This window comes from Macrosteles quadrilineatus, unplaced genomic scaffold, assembly GCF_028750875.1.
Source record: "Macrosteles quadrilineatus isolate MER2022 unplaced genomic scaffold, UCM_ALF_1.0 Scaffold_3__2_contigs__length_128488019, whole genome shotgun sequence".
NCBI lineage: Eukaryota > Metazoa > Arthropoda > Insecta > Hemiptera > Cicadellidae > Macrosteles > Macrosteles quadrilineatus.
Genome location: NW_026542596.1, coordinates 27407051 through 27426982, shown reverse-complemented (window position 1 = coordinate 27426982; position 19932 = coordinate 27407051). Strand labels below are relative to the sequence as shown.

General features: G+C 33.5%; 1 protein-coding gene across 1 annotated transcript in view; it reads left to right on the top strand.

The window, feature by feature from the left end:
* The first annotated feature begins 692 nt into the window (after window positions 1-692).
* The window catches only part of LOC128990330 (uncharacterized), a 230359-nt gene continuing 211119 nt past the window's right edge, over window positions 693-19932 (top strand). Inside the window, exon 1 of the mRNA XM_054412667.1 lies at window positions 693-796. Coding sequence (XP_054268642.1) covers window positions 742-796 — 55 coding nt within the window. The 5' untranslated portion in view covers window positions 693-741. The remainder of the gene's footprint in view (window positions 797-19932) is intronic.

The window sequence follows — 19932 nt, the reverse complement described above, 5'->3', positions numbered from 1 at the left end:
ACATATTTCTCTATCTCGTCTCATTTCAATACAAATCAACTTAACACTCAAAGGTTGAAATTTAAAAGTGAAAAAATTTACATTCAAACTTAAATTACAAGAAAACTACTGAGTATATCGATGACACTCTTATTACGTGTTTTGTAGAGAATATATTAAGGATTGAAACGGCGAAACAAAATTTATTCTATTGCTGTTTGTTTATGAGATATTGATCAAATAATAAAAGCGTACACAAATACACTTAAAAGGGTGTAGGGGGGGAAGCAAGAGGGGGAGGGGCGGGGACTTTTTGGAAAATGTCCCTTATATGATCTACTAACACCCATGAAAAAATCAGCCTTTCACTAATTACTTCCGATAAAGCACTATTTTTTGCCTTTGAACATCTTGAACGAGCTCAGTACCTACTATGAGATAGTGTGTGCACAGTGTTCAGAAAATAGCCTCACACAACCACCAATTTCAAATCAATGTACCATCTCATAGTAGAACCTTCTGTATTCAAGAGTCAATGGTAGAACATATATGTGGTACTGCTGATAAAGAACCAAAAATGCCATGGTTGTAACAATGTTCGACCACACAATATAGCCTCACACATTATCTGGGTACTCTGGGGTCAGCGATAAAAAGGTCACATCATCAGCTTGTGTTTCTTTAGCTTGCTCCGATTAGGTACATCTCTTATCTTGTTTGTGTCTGGAGGTCAGAACAAAGAAGTTCTCAGTCGGCTCCACAATGGGGTCCACTACTGTTGCTTTAAGCATTTTACTCACTTGTTACCTAGTTTTTGGTAAGTTTTAAACTTAGGATCTCTGTAGGCATACTCCTATTTGAAATTATTGAATAATATTGACCATTGTACTTCTACATACTTCTCTACCTTTAAGTCGTTGAATTATATTGACATTGCCGCATGCTCGGTGTAAATGTGCTTGTTGCTATGAAAGTTAGTGGAAGGGTATTTGTGAGTTAGTTTCCTGCATTTCCATACAATAATTTCCTATGGAAGTATAAAATGTTGCTAGGAACAGCAACTTAAGCAGTTAAGCTTAGGAATAACAAAATTTAATTTGATTATCTCTTATATTTGTTATTGTCCAGAGCTATGAATATCTCACAGTAACAATCACAATTTGTATTCCTTTATATCACAGACTTTCCTCTATATCTTGAACAAAGTTTGTAAGCCAAAACAAATTTGATAAGATAAGTTCCACTTATAGTTATGAAATAATTTGTTTTGGCTTATCAAGGGCAGAGTGGAACTTATTGGGAGTGTTGCTGAAGGTCTAAGTCCCGGAAGGTCTAATTAGACCTTCGACACACATTTTGCAGTTTGTACTTGTTGCTGAGGGTCTAATCTGGCAGTATGTCGAAGGTCTAAGTCCCGGAAGGTCTAAGAGTACAGTCAATGCAAAAATCACATCCACTGATACTGATTTAGACCTTGCGGGATTAGACCTTGGGCACACAATGTATATTTTGTAAATAAATGTTTATAAAATGAGAGTTTCTGAAGGTCTAAGTCCTGGAAGGTCTAAGATTCAGGTCCCGGAAGGTCTAAGATTCGCGTGCCGGAAGGTCTAAGATTCGGGTCCCGGTAGGTCTAAGATTCGAGTCCCGGAAGGTCTACGATTCGAGTCTCGGAAGGTCTAAGATTCGAGTCCCGGAAGGTCTAAGATTCGAGTCCCGGAAGGTCTAAGATTCGAGTGCCCGAAGGTCTAAGATTCGAGTCCCGGAAGGTCTAAGATGCGGGTGGGCGTTGCGTCGCCAGAGATGAAGGCTATACACTATACAGACAGGCAATAACGCAAACACTTTTAGAGTTGTAATATTTTTAGTGATAGTTTTAATAACTCTAACGTCTATTTTTTTGCTAGAGTAGTGGCAATATGGCAAAGAGACCCCACTTTCGGCGTTTTAGAGGCTATACGGGGGCACTTTTTACACGAGAAAAATTTAGGATCATTTTTTAGCCACTAATTTCAAAAATTCTGATCTTTGCCCACAAATCCCTATACAGGGTGTTGAAAATGTCTGGAACCAGCATTATATCTGGTGAGTGGTTAAAGAAATACAACTGATATTTTGTGTACGGATATACTATGGTTTTACCTATCTTTTGGTGCCTTATGACATTTTTTACCACTTATAGGGAACGTCCTGTGGAGGATGCAGTAAAAAGTTTTAATGGAAGCCTATGGTAAATGATACATCATTTTAAAGGCCATTTTTTTTCTGAGTAAGGAGCCACAAGTGTCATCTCAAAAGGACCACCCTAGCAAAAATGGTGACTGTTTGAAGTTTTTGAAAATAATTGAATTTTAAATTTCAAACAGTCACCATTTTTGCTAGGGTGGTCCTTTTGAGATGAAACTTGTGGCTCCTTACTCAGAAAAAAATGGCCTTTAAAATGATGTATCATTTACCATAGGCTTCCATTAAAACTTTTTACTGCATCCTCCACAGGACGTTCCCTATAAGTGGGTTTTTAAATTTCAAACAGTCGCCATTTTTGCTAGGGTGGTCCTTTTGAGATGAAACTTGTGGCTCCTTACTCAGAAAAAAATTACCTTTAAAATGATGTATCATTTACCATAGGCTTCCATTAAAACTTTTTACTGCATCCTCTACCTCAAGTTCCCTATAAGTGGTAAAAAATTTCATAAGGCACCAAAAGATAGGTAAAACCATAGTATATCCGTATACAAAATATCAGTTGTTTTTCTTTTACCACTCACCAGATATAATGTTGGTTCCAGACATTTTCAACACCCTGTAGTTGTAAAACCTTATTTCTTACTTATTCCCTATGAATATATTCGAAATCAAGCTTAAAAAGCTATTTTATTTATTTATTGACCCACATAAGTGTAAATTTAGAGTAGTGGCAATAGAAGAATATGACCCCACCTTAAAAATTCTTTGGCCCAGAACTTTTAAAATTTTCGGCGAAAAAATTTCCAAAGCCCCAGCTAATTTTTTTGGCCACTTTTTTAAAGACCCAGCTCTCGACCTATACACCCCTATATAAAATTTTTACTTTTTTAATACTGAAAAACACGTCTGGAATATGGCTCATTTTTTTGGCCACTTTTTTAAGACCCGGCTCTCGTCCAATACAAGCCTATATAAATGTTCAATACCATTGTATAACACTATTAACATTTCAAATCCACATCCATTCACATGTATATTCTCAAAATCATGCGAGGTTTGCACGCGAACTCGGGCGTGCTCCCGGCTCATGACGCGCTCCCTTGGACATCCTTAAAGTGGAAATCCATGAGTTCTGGCTACTTGGGAATCCAAGCCATTTGACATACAATAAATCACCTTTTCTCCTAATTACCTTTTCTATCAAATACATGTCTTTATACTTGGTCTTTAACAACTCTTCTGTATAGAATCCTCCCCTGATTATATTGCCATTTTCATCTTTCAAGATATAAGTCACAGGCTTTGTATTCTTTACTTCTGCTATTGTAAATAGCTCACCTGTCCAATTTGGGGTATATCCTTTACTAAAAACATGTTTATACTTGGAAATCCTTACGCTATCTCCTACCTTATATCTTGGTTTTTTAACTTGCACTACTTTAGAAGTCAACCTCTCATGCACATATTTACTATTCTTAATACTTACTTGGTTAGGCTTCATTCCTATAGATCTATGCACTTTATTATTATATTTTCGAATTAACTTTGGAAGTAAATCCAACCATTTATAACTTCCCTGAGCACTAAATTCCCTATATAACCAATTCTTTAAAGTTCTCTGAAACCTCTCCACAATTGCAGCCTTAGTTGTAGAAAAAGTGTGATAGTGATTAATATTTAAGTTTTTCATTAGTTTGCTAAAATATTGATTAAAAAATTCTTTTCCATTTTTGGATTGAATGTTTTTAACCCCCTTTGGTAGAATGGTTTTAATGGCTTCTGTAACCACCAACCCTGTCTTATTCTTTAGTGGAGCAGCATAAGCTTTTTTAGAAAATGTATCTATTAAAGTTAAAATATATTTATTGCCAGAATTTTCTCTAGCATAGTTTTGCATATCAATTAAATCTATTTGTATGGTTTCGTTTATACCTAATACTTTAAAAGACCTTCTAATGAAATTCTTTCTTGCAGGTTTATGAAGTTCGTATGCAATTTCATTCATTTTTAGCGAATTTTCCTATAGGGAAGTAGCTATTACCGTAGGTGGCATGGTAAGACCTAGACCCGGGACCGATTTACTTTTTCATTTTGATGTCCCCAGAGGCCAAAAACACCATTCGTTCAAATTTTTATATATGTATATATATATATATATATATACACGGCCGCGCCCGGGAAGCCAGTCACATAAAATATACACTGGAAGTCAGTCAGTTGCACCCCCCAATATATTTCAAGACTATGATATATATATAATATATGTTGGTAAATATCTTAAGCCTAGACATATCTGAACGTATATATCTCTTTTTTTCTTAAAAATACTAAAATATAATTACGTAAAAAATGCTATGCTAATGCAGTCACCACCGCATTTGCATGGGAAAGCCAGTCACGTAAAATTTGTGCTGCTAAGCCAGTCACTATATATTTTACCGCATACCACTGGAATCCAGTCACTGAAAATCCACCCGGGTATCCCGTCACTTCAGTCACTTTCACCCCTGCCCTTCTACTTTGTGATATTTATTTGTTCTACAAGCTTGAAAATCCGCACCTCAAACAAATGGATTATACTTCAGGCATTGAGCACTCTCATAACCCATCTTTCGCACTTCATTTTAATTAGTTGTCTTCCAGATTACTTAACAATTACTATTCTACAGATAAAATACCTAAATGTCAATGTAATCTTTGGTCGTCTTAATAGTCGTCCTGGCAACTGTGGATACAAATATGTACCGTACTAATTCGCAAGCGTAAGGTGGGAAGTTATTGCTTTATAGTCGCACAATTAGGCCTATTGTTGAGTCCTTGGAGGCAAGCGGCCATCTTAGATGATTTCAAAAAGCTGCAAAATTTATCGTCCAAAAATATTTTTCAAACACCAAAGTGTTTATAATTTAAATAGCTAGTATACTGTGGGATTAGAAATGTTCTTTGTAGTTTTGAATTATTCTCCAAGGGAGTCCATAAAATAAGTTAACGGTCACGGTCATCTTGGAAAAAGGCCAACTAATACGAAAACAATATCCTGTGTTGCGCGGGCCGTAGCACACAAATAGTTTTCCCGCCTCAAACAATCAAAGGCGTGTGGAACAAGGCAAAATTCTTGTCTCTTTTGTGGCGAGAGGTAGGGGCGAGCCTAACGGGTTCCATTGATGGGCTACCCGGCTACCGACCGACCTGGGGTAGCGACTAGCGAGCCAGTGGATGGTTAAAGGTTCTGCCGGTTATTTCCATCTTATTGCTGGTTCTCGAGCTTTTTGAGCTCGTTGTACAGTGAAATATTACTTCCCTATTTTATATAGCCACAATCAAAGCGATTTTTACAAGAAAGAATGAAGATATAGACTCAGTGATGTGTGGTTACTTAATTAAATCATGTTCCTTGATTGTTTACCCTTTTGTAAGAGCCAATAATCAATCAACTTATATTTCTTTATTTTTTATTTATTATCTATATCAATTCAAGAGGTAGCCCTGTACCTGGTTAACAAATATACCGATTACATTTAACGTGTTTTCTTTGAGTTACGCCCCATGGGATTCCAAAGTTTCACAATGTTTACATTTTTGAAGAATGTAGATAACAGAATGTTTAACGAAGTCAGCTTTAAATGCTGTCAATAAAGTTCTTTGATTTTGCGGTCCAAAAGGTAGAAACGATTCGATTTGTGAAACTTTTAACTTTGGCTACGGGCCTGTTAATTGGAGATTCTGACATTCTTAATTTAAGGAAGTAAACGTATTAACATGACGTGTTTGGAGTGGGATTTGAAATATGTGACGTGTATCAAACTTTTTCTCTTCAAAATCCTCTCCGATGTAAAACACAGGTACGGCAGCTAGGTTTATTAGAATTCAAAAGTTTTTTAATTGTCCTCCAATGTTTAGAAATTATTTTTCGATCAAGTTGTTTAATGAATAAATAATTGTTTTGCCAAATTATGTTTCGAAAACAGGAACTAAAAATAGATCAGGAAATAGATATTTTAGTTCAGAAAACAAAGCCAATCAAATAGGCCTACGTACTTTTTAAATAAAAAACACTGGTCAGATGGTTTTTAACTTTGCTGTTTATTTACTTCAATAAATTTCTAATAAAAATCACCACGGGTACTAATCCATATAAATAAAATTAGAGTTTTGTCTGTACATTGCTCAGAATCATCAATTTTTAGATTATTTTTACGTTTTAAACATTCAAGAATCCGAAAAAAGTTTCATCTCAATTCCGTTATTATCTCAATCATCAATTATTATCTCAATTCCGTTGTTGTCTATCTTCCGTCTGTCACGGTCCAAAGGCCATTTTACGCGGCCTTCTCCTGAAAACGAGAGTACCTATCAAGATCCTCGAATCATTTTAATGTATTCACTGGATTGGCGAAAGTGTCTTTAGCTATTAAAATATGGCCTCGCTACTTTGTAAAAAAAACTTACGGACGTTTAAAACCCAATTTTGTGCGATTTTTGTCAAGTTTTCTCACAATGTTTATCACATAATCATCATATGAAATAGCGAACAGCTGTTCGGATCAAGATTATTTTTCTCTAGCTGTCACTGATATGTTTACATTGAATATTGTTTACAAATACCGCAATCATTTCAGATCAAGTTTCAAAAGCAAATCCAAACCAAGTTGGATTAAAACCGTTTTTCCTTACATAACGGATCTAATTAATCGCAAGTGCAATAATGTGTAGGGTAACCGTAAATGAAAATAGAGCTTCTTTGTGTATAGAATTTCTATCGAGTTTTGGGTTTATAACCGGGGAAAAGACTTTGACTCAGTGTTCTATATGCCTGGGAAACTTACATTTTTTACATAAGCGTTACCAATAGCTTACATATAAGGTTTCAACTCGTTGACGGCACTTCAATGGTGGTTGTGTAAAGTGTTTAGAGACAACTGCAGTGGGTGATTGTAACAGAGGTTTACGGATTATGCTCAAATCGTATTTCTAATGTGTCTTCTCAACGCTATGTGCTGCTCGCTGGACCATACGTCCAACAGACCAATTATCCATCTCTTGGGTTCGTAGGCTTAAACAATTATTCATAAGTTGGTAGCGCATATAACTCAGTGTTCCGTACGGACAGGCCAAGAGCACCTTTGATAGTGAAATTTCCAACCTGAATGTTTAATGGCGAGGTTGAGGTATAGTATTTTAACTATATATCGTTTGGTTAGTTAGGTAAGGTTAACCTAACCTAACTAACCAAACGATATATGGAATTAAACAATCGAATAATCAATATTACTAATTTAGTTGTTTGTGCCAACAGATATGGAAGTGTACCCCTCATAGATCTATTACGCATTTTTTTTTTTACTTGAAACTGTCAGATACTGTATTTGTTTGTATATAATAGTTTGGCTAGCATATCTGAAAATATGCAAACCAATAGTTTTTCTTTATTTAGGAAGGTTTCAACTGACCACTAGAGGATCCCCGTGCGTAGAACGGGCACACAGCTAGTAATTAATATTTAATTAATACATCTTATCTTACTAATATTATAAATGTGAAAGTTTGTGTGTTTGTTTGTTTGTTTGAAGTTCAATCACGCATTAACTACTGGCACAGAAGATATACTGTTTTTAATTTATAAATAATTTGTCATATTGTGCGAATCTTGGTGATTTGAATTTGGTGATTTGCTTTTTCTGCTGTTTAGGTGCAGTGGTAGAACATTATTATGGATATGGTAGATGTTTTATACTATATTATACCGTAAATTAAAGAAACGACACGACGAGTGTCGTTGTCAATAATGTCGTCTGATTCTGACTGATGTCAGATATTACACTGAATCGGTCACAGGGATAATAATTAGTTGTAACCTACCACTAGCTTACCTAACTAAGTTTGAGTGTTGCTATTTGCAGTGTGGGATGATTGCACTGGACAGTTTAGCTATCTATTTCAGAAAAATAAAGTTTAAAATAAATCAAATTCTAGGATCTGTTCTTAAGTTGTGGCCGTTTTGAGATGGATGCTTTCAGAGTTCAGTTTAGCCTAGCCTGAACAACTGGATTAGTAGCTTGACTTAGTGGTTCATCCATGTTTAGTTTATAAACACTAATAAATGCCTAATCTAGATTATAGGTGCCTTATTCTACTCTGTTTTAAAACTAATATACATAGGCATAAGCTTTAATTTTTGTATTAAATACTGGGTGCATCATTAAGGTAACTCCGTTAGGTTGCTTTTTATAAATAAATAATTTCATAAATCACTGATACCCTATATCATCTAAGTGTGTTCAGTACATAATGACACTCTCTCAAAAAAGTACTAATCCTAACCCAAAAAAATATAGATAGGTAGCTTTAGGCCTACAGAGGATGAGTGTGTATATTTATATCACTTATATTTATATGTCTGTGGTTAGGTTTTGGTTATGTTTGCCTTACGATGGCTATAAGCTTAGGACTAGATATCAAATAAACTCCCAATTAACTTATAGTGCAGCCTAGCCCTAATTTGTCAGAGTCAATGAAATAGTGCAATATCAAGGACAACCAAACTTGGATATACAACCATGTTTATACCTAAGGTTCCTTTTTGGTACTCACCAACAAGGATCAACCGTAATTATTTTCAGTCAGAAAGTGTCCTGAGTTTCCAGAAAATTGTTTCTTATTACATTTTAAAAATTGAGGGTAAATTAAACGTTTTGGTTCTGGTTTTGGAGCGAGTCCAAGTTCTTGCAGTGACTAATACTTCAAAGGAAGGAAGGTGGGAAGATTTTCATACTACTAATAGCCTTCTTTGAATTCAGCGTGAAAAATACTGGGTAATTTCTATAGTTTCGGCCATTTAGGGGAACCAAACAAATTTTTAAAAACTCTTCTATCTCATCATTTCAGTAAACTATGATATTATTATTTGAATAGAAGTTAAATGTCAAGAAAAAAAATACCGAAAATTATTATTTTTGGGATAGCATTACATTGACCAAGGAATACTCTCAAAGTGTAAAGTTTCCCGAACAAAGCTCGGTCCCCAGCTACTTGTCAAACAACGCAATAATGTACGTTATTTCATAAAATTTGTACCTGAGAAATGTACAAATGGAAAATGCATTTCTCGTAAGTGTAAGCAAATCTTAAAATGATAGGATTTGTAATGATACGATCTTAAAACGAGCAATTCAGTATTCTTATTCAAAACACCAAACACCCGCCACTGGATCAAAATATGCCCGCACGGCGCAATCCGGCACGGTGGGAAGCCCCTCTCGTACAATTTAAATTACGTACATAAGCCAAAAATAAAAAAAAATATGATTTAGAACATTTCACTTTTTGTATACAGAATCCACTGTTTTTAAACTAACCTGACCAAAAAATAAAATAAAGTAGTAGCCGACAAAAAAAGTTCCGTGGAAATTTGCTATGTCACGTTTCATAAAACATTAAAAATAATCGACTTTATTTGAATATTTAAAATGAAAAGTACCGGGGGACCGAGCCGTGGCTCAGTATATATATTTCGATTGTAAAAGCAATATAAAGGAAACTCGTGTTTTCTTTATAACTAATTTCGGCTTTTATTGTTTAAGTTTCAGTGGAATTTTAATTTACTATGATGTAACTTTAAATGGACAATGCAACATTGCAACACATTAATTTATTTTAATCTTACACATTTCTGTTATTGTAAATAAATCATAGAAATTTAAAAAAAATAAAAGTAGTATTTTTTAAAATACGTTCCTATCCTAATGAATGAATGAATATGCGATCACAGGTTAATACAGTAGCAATCAACTACACAGCATTAAAACAGCACAGTGTATGTAAGGGGTGTGATTTATTTCTTGGTACTAAATTAAGTCATTCTTCAAGTATAAGTAAAACTTCAGCATGGGCATACTCTCTAACGTACTATCATATGATGGATTAGCTGAAGGCAGATAAGTCCGATTCAAGCTTATATTGCTTACTATAAAGATTGTTGTAATACAATTAACTTTAACTAGTGGTCGTCCAGTGGTCGAAAACTCGACCAAAAATATGTAATGTACAGGTTTCAAATGATTTAGGCCTAAAACTTTTTTTCCCCGTGTGAGTAACTAAGGACTTCTGGATAATTTAAATATGATATTTATATGTTTCTTACTCAGGAACAATGCCGTTCCGGGACACTATATAAATGGACGTTAACGTGATTATAAATTTGCATTTTACATAGTCAAAATACAATAGGTATTGCGCAACCGTGATATGTTAAGTCATTAACCTTGGTTTACTAATAAAAACTACACCGTATGCTTACTCAAACAAAACAAAACTTGCTTACTGTACAGCAATAAATCACGTAAAGAACAAAACAAAATGAAAATGTAGACTAGAAGACTACTGATACCGTAGTCATCCTAGGCTACTACTACATGATGTTTCAGAACAGAAGTATGGGGATAAAAATATTAAATAACTCATAAAACACCATAAAATCATAGTACTGTACTTAAGTCTTTCTGGTAATAATAACAATGATAAAAATAAGATAAAGATAAAAATGATGTAAAACACCTCTTATTATTTCTCCTTGTTCTATTCTTTCTTTGGTTTCTCTACATCCACAAGTTGTCATGGTTACTAATCACCCAACGACCCAACCACAAAATATTGTAGTGTTGTGACAGCAGACAGAAGCAGACGATTGTCAGTATGTCAGTGCAAGATTGTCAGTCTGTAGGTGCGAGCGTATAGGTTGACCTTGACGATACTGATCGATATTTCTCCGTTTTGCTTCCATCTTATTTTTGTTAAATGAACTGTAATATTTCAATAATTGGGAACCTACTGCACATAAAAATTACCGTAAATAGTTAAATATATCGTTCATATCGAAATATTAGACTGAAAAACACAGTTAATAAAACATTTTCTTGGGATTTGTGAGGTTATATAATATATAGGCATCATGATGATGCGACTCCAGTTAAGCGAGGTTCTACTGTATTTGCAAGTTAAAGTTACAAATAGAAAACCCATTATGGTTTGTATTCAATGACCGATGTATTATACAAAATAAATTATAACTTATTTTGATATTAATCAGCAGCATTTATTACAGCTTGCAGCACTTATTGGTATATACAGGGTGTTCATTTGAAAACTTTCCATATCTGTTGTGTGCAAAGGTAAGGCTTTTAACACTTGTTTGTTCTCATTTCCCCCTAATTTGGACATGCCAAATCCAATAAAATTATTTTCAATTTCGAAAAATGCCCCAAAAGGGCCCAATTTGGGGGGTAGGGGTGCTTTTTGAGAAATGTTCAAATATAAACATAGGTTGTGTGATACATCAATTTAAAGGTCTAATCACCCCGACTATTTTGGTGCAAAAAAATTTAATTATCTTTAACCGTATTTACAGGGTGGATCAAAACGTTTTAAAAAAGGACTTTGAAGTTAAGTACCGTATTACCCGAACTATTGAACGGAACAACGCCAAATTTCTTTCCAAGCTTATTCTTGATCTACTCTTTAAGATAACTTGTAATAAGGGCATTTTCAATGTTGTTTTCTAATTTAAAAAAATTCTCAAATTTGAAGAATAAAAGAAAGCTGAAAACTCAAAATTCTTAAATAGTAAGGTATAACAAATTTCATACCATGTGAAAGGTCCTTTTTTAACAAACATTTTACGTATTTAAGTTTTCTTTCTATCTCTTACCATTTAAAAATTGCAGTAGAAAAACTGAATTTTCCATAGTAAAATTGTAACTAGTTTTCTAATAAAACAGCCAAAATTCGTCTCTAGACACATTTAATGGTGCATTAACTGAAGGAAACAATTCATAATATTATTGATAGACTGATTGACAAACAAGTTATTACGTTTTACTTTGTGAAAAACAAGTCTTATAGCTGATTGGGACAACCTACACGTGGGCCACTTTCCGTAGTACCATTGACTACTAATTTGAAAAGTACTATTTTCTGTAGCACCTAATCGAATATGGTGTACACTAAAAAAAAATTCTTTATTTTTACTTATTGGGCAGAACAAAAGTGTTCCAGGATAACTGCTAAGTGTTTAATAATAAATATCCAGGTAAGACCTTAAGTCATAAAGCTGTAAATGATTTAGTTAAGAAATGTCTGAAACTGGCTCAGTTACCAATGAGAAAAGAACAGGATGAAGGGCCCAAGATAAACTGACACAAGTAAAAGTAGTTGATTAATTTGTAATTAATCATAATACATCGTGCAATGTGTTTTATTAGAAAACTAGTTATAATTTTACCATAGAAAATTCTGTTTTTCTACTGCAATTTTTAAACGGTAAGTGATAGAAAGAAAACTTAAATACGTAAAATGTTTGTTAAAAAAGGAACTTTCACGTGGTATGAAATTTGTTATACCTTGCTATTTAAGAATTTTGAGTTTTCATCTTTCTTTTATTCTTCAAATTTGAGAATTTTTTAAAATTAGAAAATAAGATGGAAAATGCCCTTATTACAAGTTATCTTAAAGAGTAGATCAAGAATGAGCTTGGAAAGAAATTTGGCGCTGTTCCGTTCAATAGTTCGGGTAATACGGTACTTAACTTCAAAGTCTTTTTTAAAAACGTTTTGATCCACCCTGTAAATACGGTTAAAGATAATTACATTTTTTTTGCACCAAAATAGTCGGGGTGATTAGACCTTTAAATTGATGTATCACACAACCTATGTTTATATTTGAAAATTTCTCAAAAAGCACCCCTACCCCCCAAATTGGGCCCTTTTGGGGCATTTTTCGAAATTGAAAATAATTTTATTGGATTTGGCATGTCCAAATTAGGGGGAAATGAGAACAAACAAGTGTTAAAAGCCTTACCTTTGCACACAACAGATATGGAAAGTTTTCAAATGAACACCCTGTATAAATATCCCAGTTACTATTAGTAAAAAAAAAAAAAAATAAAACACAAAATTGTGTGGCCATTCAATTTTTATAAACACAGTGTTAAACATTTGACTCTGCAGAATACCGGATGGTAAAGAGTGTTTGGTTTCAAGAAAATAAAATAAAAAATAGTTTAACCTGCTTTACTATTTATTTTGAAAAATAATAGATAGGAAACCATAAGGATAGGTATGGGATTGAACTTAAATAATTGCAGGAAAACTTAAATCGTAAAGTCCACAATCTGTACATTGTTAGAGAGCAAGAGAGAGAGAGAGAGAGAGAGAGAGAGAGAGAGAGAGAGAGAGAGAGAGAGAGAGAGAGAGGGAGAGAGAGAGAGAGAGAGAGAGAGAGAGAGAGAGAGAGAGAGAGAGAGAGAGAGAGAGAGAGAGAGAGAGAGAGAGATTTGATAAGGAATCTGAAAAGTAAACAAATAATCGTTTCTGGCGTTCGTTATATTGTACCCCCCTCCCCCCCCCGTATTTGCACTCGTGACCACTTTTTGTTGCTTCCTTATCATTCATCCGTCCCAAAATATAATTCCTGTAATAGTTTGTTTGTAAAATTGAAATTATTATAAAAATATTTTATCTTTCGAGTGTAGTTTCATGGTTATTCTTATCAGATAGAATAATATCGTTGTCATATGTAATAGTTACTCCTTCGCGTTACGCAATTGCGTAAAAAACAGTTCCAGTATCTCGGACAAGATTCACGTATATTTCTCGAGATAAAGAAAATCCGTATAGTTCCCGGTCCGTGGAAACACTGTAAATACTAGGATAAAAAATATTGTATAAAGGAGAAGTTGACTAAAATTTCAACTGAAGGTAAAAAAAATCAAAATAACTTAAAATATGAGATAATGAACGGGTAGGATCAAGATTCAACCAATTATAATTAATTAATATTCGACGATCCTTATTAGAGGTGCATCATATTTATTTGGAGAATGAACATGTTTAAACATTAACACGTAGTTAATCACTATCCCAACACAAATAGTAACAAGGAGTAAACGAAGGTTACAGACCGCTGGGTTTTACCGCTACAAAGTAGGGTAGGGAGCCGTACTGGCTACACTACTCCACGATAGAACACACGATGAGACAGTCTCCGAATTGGTATTGCAGTTACCCTTATCGACACAGGCAGCAGCACCGGTTTGCTGTTTTCATACGTATAAAGTGCACGGGAAGCCATACCTGACTGGCTTATGGGAGAGCTGACTGGCTTTCGGGCGGGTGACTGCCACACCGAGTAAATTACCAGCGCACTGACTGCCAAACCGGGTGGGCACAAAAGTATATACTTATATATATATATACGTCCGTGAACGCGATAACTTGAGTAATTTTTGTCCGATTTTGATGAAATTTGGTTTAAAGGTGTAAAGCGGGATAAACTTGAATGAGTTCGCGAACCAGCACGATCGGACCATGGGAACGGGGCTTTACGGGGGGTTTTATGGGGTAAAAATTGGTTTTTCTCACTTTTGACCCTCAAAACACAAAATTTCCCGATTTCTCTTTAGACCTTTTTAAAGAGCTTAAAAAAACAAATAATTTAGTATGTAAAAGTATTTTTGTTCGATTATTAGTAACGGAGAAAATTAAAAAAATTGTAAATTTAAAATTCCCATGTTATTCTTATGGAGAATATTGTCAAATGTTGTAGTTTGCTTGTTTATGGATATATTTTGATCAAACTTGGCAAATTTATTTATTTTGTACTAAGCTATCAATATTTTACTCAAAAACACACTTTATTAGTTTCCTTGTAGCAGCAAACCTAGGTACTCGTTAAACCTAATGTTATTAAAATATATTTAACTGAAAATCAATTCAGACAAATGGAAATTAGCTTAGTCGGCAGGTTTGCTGCGGTGGGGGTATTTATAACATCACTCTTTCCTTTAACTCTAAATACATCACCATTAGCCCCAATCAATATATTATCTTCCATTCTTTTAAATACATAGTTTTTTGGTATATATGGTCTATTATCTATATACTTAAATCCACTCAAAGATGTGGGGTCAGCAACTAATAAATCAGGATTGTATTCCATCAAATTAATTTTTTTTCTCCATATACAAATTTCGATCCATCATAATGCATAGCTTGTGACATTAGACAAATATCATCCGAATGTTCCCCCTCTGGTAGATTCCTTATAAATAATCTTTTGGCATCCCAACAATATAGTTTTTTATTATAAGTTATAGTCTGTTCTTTTGTAACACAGTCAGTGTCATCAATGGCAGGTTTAACACGTACTAACCTTTTATTATTAAAATTCCAATAGCCTGCTTCCATTTTTGGAACTTGTGAAACATTCACAGCATCTTTACTATCTGTACCTTCCATCAAATCGCTAAGTTTCTGTTTCTTAGCATTCCAAACACCATTCTCTGATTCTAAAAATTCATAATTATTATCGTCTTGTACAAATTTACCATCTTTTTTCATATTAAAGTCTGTTGTAAAGTGGGCACATCATTTAAACTTTCACCCTTTTCTACATTAGTAATTTTCCGTTTCTTAGCATTCCAAACACCATTCTCTGATTCTAAAAATTCATAATTATTATTGTCTTGTACAAATGTACCACCATCTTTACGTATTAAAGTCTGTTGTAAAGTGGGCACATCATCTAAACTTTCACACCCTTTTCCACATTAGTAATTTTCTGTTTTTTAGCATTCCAATTTTTATTCTTAGATTCTAAAAACTCATATTTAGTTTTACCTTGTAAAAAGACATCACCTTTTCTAGTTAATGTCTGCCCCAAAGTCGACAAATCATCTACAAACTCTCCATCTTTAACATTACCAATTTTACGGTTTAAACAATTCCAACTATCGTCTTGTAAATTTAAAGTAGGTTCATTACTAGCCCTGGGTTCTGCTGGCTTATTATATGGATTATATAAACGATAAAATTTATCTATAAACATATTTTTATTTAATAAATAATTCCACTTTCTCTCAATTCCTCAATAATGGAATCTATTTCATTATCCACTCCCGAGTTACCAGCTTGGCGACTTAGCCAAAGAAGTCTTAACCTATCTACAAGCTCATTAGGATCATCCCAATAAATATAGTCTATTTTATTACCAGTCACTTGTCTCAAACCTTCACCAACAGACTTAAATAGAGGTTTAATTATATTAAGATATTTAGTATGTCTATTACTTGAAATTGGTGCACCATCTTTGTAACTCTTTAAATGTCCATTTGTAGCTTCCAAAATCTCTTTATAATTTTGCAAATCAGCCTGAGTATAATCCTCAGGTTCTTTTAAAGTTAATAATTCCCACAAACCTTTTGTCCCCTTGTAGGTTTTATTTGCAACTGTAACATCATCATTGCCAATATCAACTTCCTTATTTCCAATAAAAAATTTATTTGCTTCTCGTCTAATACCATATGTAGTGTCTGTCATACTACTTTTACTGAGGTAATTTCCTAAATAGTCTGATGCTAAAAGACCAAAATCTAATTTCTGTGGGGTGTGTGGTTGTAATGGTTGTAATCTTGGTATCATTGGTATTCTAGATGGAGTCATTGGGAGAATCTCCATTCGAGGCCTCTCTGTTTTGGCGATTTTTTTTATTCTTGTAATGGCTCTATTAATGGTTGGAATGTTTGGAACCTCTCTTCAGCCTCTAGAAACTTTCCACGTTTTAAAGCTCTATATTTCTCTCGTATTTGATTTGCAGAGTCAACCAATTCTTGTTGAATGTTTTTCATCTTTTATTTACATTTTATTTATCTCATTTGACAAAGGATTGTACTCAAACACTTTATCATGTATTATCAAACAATATGCAGATGTATTTGCTGGTATATTTTCTGCAGTTTCAATCTCTAATTTAATATCAACAATTCCTTCTTTTACTGTTTCGTTCTGTCTAGAACAATCTATTACAATTAGTGGATATTTCTTCATAAACTCAGCCCTACTAATCATAGGATCTGGGATAGTATTATAGTAAGTCTCTCTAAACCTCAAAAACATCTCATAAGCTTTAGAGACATCTCCATTTTCAAAGTCGAGATTTAAATCGCTATAAGGATAATATTCAGAGTTTAGAAATACTTTGAGATTTTTTAATTTACAGTGATCAAATTCATCAGTTCTTTTTCGTGCACTATTGTCCCTAGCTGTTTGGAAACCAAATATAATATATCTGATAACATCTGATGGTATCACATGTGGCATAACCCATTGAATTGAGTTAAGTGTAATTTTGGGAATCGTATCAGCAGTGCCACTGGCTGGAGCACTAGTGGTTGTTAATATACAATTCAAATCATTTTTGGATCTTTTCAACACCAATTCTTGTTTGACATTTACTAATACCTTATTAAAATCCTCAAACACACCCATTAACAGCTCTAATGGTAAACATGTACTAAACTTGCCACCTTTATGGAACTCTTTTAAATTCGTGTCAGAATCAAATGCTACATTTGACAATTTAGTTGTTTTATTGTAAGAGCTCAATATTTTCATAAGACTAGAAATTCCTGGGTTTCTTACAATGTCAATTTCTTTACCTGCGACTTCATATCTAATTTCATCAAATAAGAATGCAAATGCATTATTTATAAAATGACCTTTATCATGATTTTCAATTTCTCCCTTAATATACAGATAACTCCTACATGGGAGAGTTAGCAAATCTTGATTATTAATACATATTCGAATTTCATCAGAATTATTTATTGCCAAAGTGTTGTGGGGAACATAGGAGTGATTTGTAATTTTAACCACACTATCGTCGAATTGGGATTTCCCTGTAACGTCTAGAAAATCTTCCATTTTTATTAATAGAAAATTTTAACTTTAGTCCTATTGACTTTAGGAACCTAGCATTTTGTATACTTATAAATAGTTGCCCACTCTTATAAATTCTCATATCTTTTTTATATGACAAGTAATTGTAGTTTCTTCTCCGTTAAAGTCAATTGCCTTGTCGTGCTGATCGGCAAACGTAATACTGACAACATCTAAACTTCTCTTATTTACAGGAAAATATATAATATTTCTTGGAACTTCAATAATTTTGTATCCAGGAGGTGCTTCTGGATAGAAGCTGTGTATGATGTATGATTTGTTGCCATTTAAATAGGATCCGTTTGCAATATTACATTTTACTCTAATCACATTTACATTATTAATGTTTATTTTATTTGTAGATTTGAATGGAACACCAGGTGTAGAAACTCCTTTAAATCCCAATAAAACAGACCCTAAACATGGTTTTGTAAAATCAAACACATGGCTAGAAAGTAGTGTTGCTTTCATAGTTTTATTATTAGCTGTAAGGAAAAAGTCTGGGATTTGCTTTTGAATTTCCTTTGCAAGCTCAACCACCTCATATGTTCCTTCAGAAATTTCTATTGTAACTGGAGCATTGTGGTCATAATAGAAAACATCATCACCTTCTCTAATGGTTAATTTGTTGCCTTTAAGTTGATTTAATTTTGGAATAAGCCCTTTGAATAAAAGTTTGGATTTAGTCTTAATTATTATTTCTCCATTTTTATGTACTACAATTATGATTTTACCATCTAATAACTGGTTTAAATCATCAACTGAGATCTCTCCTTTTGGTAATGTTATTTTCCCTACTTTGTAATATGTTAAAGTATTTAGTGGTTTTTTAACATTAAATATAGAATTATAACTTTGAAAATCTACCAATCCAATTACATAATCATCATTTAATTCTATGGGAGGAAAGAACACTGACTTTAGCTCTGGCTCTGTACCCGAAAATGTTATAGTAAATGAATCCATTTTTATAAAGAATATATAAATGATAAACATAAAATTCCACAATTAGAACTATTTAAATCTTGTATTTGATCAGTTGTATAGTAGATTTTATATCCCTCAAAATATTTAATTACTTCTTTTGGAGGTTGGATTCCAAATGGGTCAAAATAAATTACAATATCTTTATTTTTGCGATATGCTGTCCAGTGTGTGCCAGATGAACTGTCTAAATTAACTATTCCGCACTTTTTTACTCTTGGTGTTAGATTTTTTAGCTCGTTTTTTAGGTACACCCCCCTGAAGTGAGGCACGTCTTTTGTGGCCTCTAACAGCTGGTAGTTGTCCATCTTTTTTATTAAATTTTAATCCCATTCCCATTTTTGCTTTTGCCTTCATCAAATTTGTCACGGCATAAGCAGCAGCTCTTTCAGCAAGATTTGCGTCCTTGGCCGTTACTCTAGTAGTCCAAGCTAAGAAGTCTGCTAATCTCATGTCTGCTTTGTTCCGAGCAGCGGTATCGGGATTATTCATGTAGAATATGTCATGCTCTTTACAAGAGTCTAACTTATCTTTTGGAGGTACATTTTTAGCTAGATTCTCGCGTATATTCGTTCCAGGTCCACAGTACTGATAGGTTGGTATTTTCAAATTAAATGGAAGGTTATTTATAAGAGTATTCAACAACCCTCGACCCCTGTAAGGCTTTAGGAATAAACCTTTGCCCTTTTTACATGTTTTCTTATCATTCTTTACCATTTTTATTATATAAAAAATGTCTTTTATTCAACAAAAACACAAATTTAAAATAGTACATACTAAGGAAAATATACCAAAGAAGTTGGGTCTATTTCCTACTAACATTAGATGTGTTATTTGTGGTCCAAGTGGAAGTGGAAAGACGGTTGTAATTTATAATTTAATTGTAAGAAAGGAAGGATTAAAATTTACAAACTTATATTTAATATCTAAATCTTTAGAACAAGAAAAATATAAAAAAATAATTGAAATATTTAGTTTGTGTGACGAAGTGAAATTACACACGTTTACTGACTGT